The sequence below is a fragment of the Echinops telfairi genome, unplaced genomic scaffold, assembly GCF_000313985.2.
Source record: "Echinops telfairi isolate 266 unplaced genomic scaffold, ASM31398v2 ScPeMD7_12;HRSCAF=54, whole genome shotgun sequence".
Classification (NCBI taxonomy): domain Eukaryota; kingdom Metazoa; phylum Chordata; class Mammalia; order Afrosoricida; family Tenrecidae; genus Echinops; species Echinops telfairi.
Genome location: NW_022103909.1, coordinates 1,401,316 through 1,402,883, shown reverse-complemented (window position 1 = coordinate 1,402,883; position 1,568 = coordinate 1,401,316). Strand labels below are relative to the sequence as shown.

At 48.0% G+C, this 1,568-nt stretch overlaps 1 protein-coding gene across 1 annotated transcript in view; it reads left to right on the top strand.

Annotated features, from left to right (window-relative positions):
- ACVR1B (activin A receptor type 1B) overlaps window positions 1–1,568 on the top strand; it is a 19,507-nt gene that overhangs the window by 15,673 nt on the left and 2,266 nt on the right. The window contains exon 6 of the mRNA XM_004711368.3: window positions 1,039–1,169. Coding sequence (XP_004711425.3) covers window positions 1,039–1,169 — 131 coding nt within the window. The remainder of the gene's footprint in view (window positions 1–1,038; window positions 1,170–1,568) is intronic.

The following is a 1,568-nucleotide window of genomic DNA, read 5'->3' as shown; positions in this document are numbered from 1 at the left end:
AGTTTTGTACTGTGGAAAATATTTCATTAGCAGCTGTAAGGTAAAGACTTACAGGGCAATAGTTTTATCACTCTTTTTAAAACTACCGTGTATATACTGGAATATATATGGTAACATTAGTTTTTTTTGGGAGGGGGCATTAATTTCAGGAGTTTTATTTACATTAAAATATTGCTCAATAATTTCTCTATTTTTTACATTAATTTCTTAATATCATTTTATATTCAAGTCGTGTTGAGGTTTTTCCAATTATTTCTGACTATTTTTTTAAACCGTTTGTTCAGATTTCTTTCCTCTACTCCCTACTTCTGTGATTATTTATGGGGAATCCAGGCCTTTTGTCTTATAAAGTTTTCCCTCCTAGAATTTGCTGATTGCCGTTCCTAGTGTTTTCCTGTGAAATAGATCTAGCAGCCAGCATCCCACTTTATTTTTGTAGCAACGCCCCCTTTTAGACCGTGTTCTCTGCTTATGTCACCAGGGAGTCTGGTTCTCTGTGCTGTCAGCGGCCACTGCCAGTGTTGGCCCCGGCGCAGACGCATGAGCAGTGGGAGAGCACCAGGGTCTTGATCCTGTCCATCCGTGTGCGCTCGCCGGCTTTCTTCTCTAAAGAGAAACGTAGTCTAAAGTTCTGTGAGGTTACCAAGAGGCACAACTTGGATAGGAAAGGCAGGCTAAATGGTTTGTTCTTACAACTTTACCATGGCTCAAAGGGAGCCTGTTCCCCAGCATCTGCCAGAGGTGCCCACCAGGTTTCTCTCTGTATCAGGAGTGAAAAACAGGCCTCCTGTCTGGTTGGTGGTGCGCGCTGTTCCAGTTGCTGCCTATGTCCTTCTGGTATGACCTTCGTAGTCTGATCATTACCTTGTAGTATCAAAAACTAGATGTTCCTGGCAAATACAAGTTATGTCCAGTCTCCTTACAGGAATTGACCAGCTTCTCTGGAGCCCTCCTCTGTCTTGGTGGGAAATGATACGTAGGGGCTGTGTTGTCATTGGCTCCGTGGATAACACAGGGTGACCGTTTCTTTCCTTCCAGGAGTCCATGAAGAATATCAGCTGCCATATTATGACTTAGTGCCCTCTGACCCTTCCATTGAGGAAATGCGAAAGGTTGTCTGTGACCAGAAGCTACGTCCCAACATCCCTAACTGGTGGCAAAGCTATGAGGTAGGACAGATGCTTCCCTTCCTCCTGAGGCAACTATGCCGCCTACCTGATTCCTCTGCCTAGGAAAGGGGTCTCCTGATCGGGTCACTGCCCCCCAGGGATTCAGGAGGCCTGTGCTATTCTGTCCTGGGCCTCTGGAGACTGCAGCCCCTTGCCCTGGGCACTGCGACATGCCCCTTTGGTGCTGACCACCGAGCGGAAGAGAAAGGCTCAGTCCTGGGACGCAGTTCTGGAGGTGGCCACCAGGAGACCGGAGCAAGACCAGACCAGGGAGCTGTTGGCCCTGTCTGTCTGTCTGCAGGACCCTGAAGGAGAGACGTCCATAAAAGAAGCTCTTGGGGCTCAGAAGGCTGAGTGGGCAGGACTTAGCCAGACTTGACCATGTCAGCCAGCCGGCCG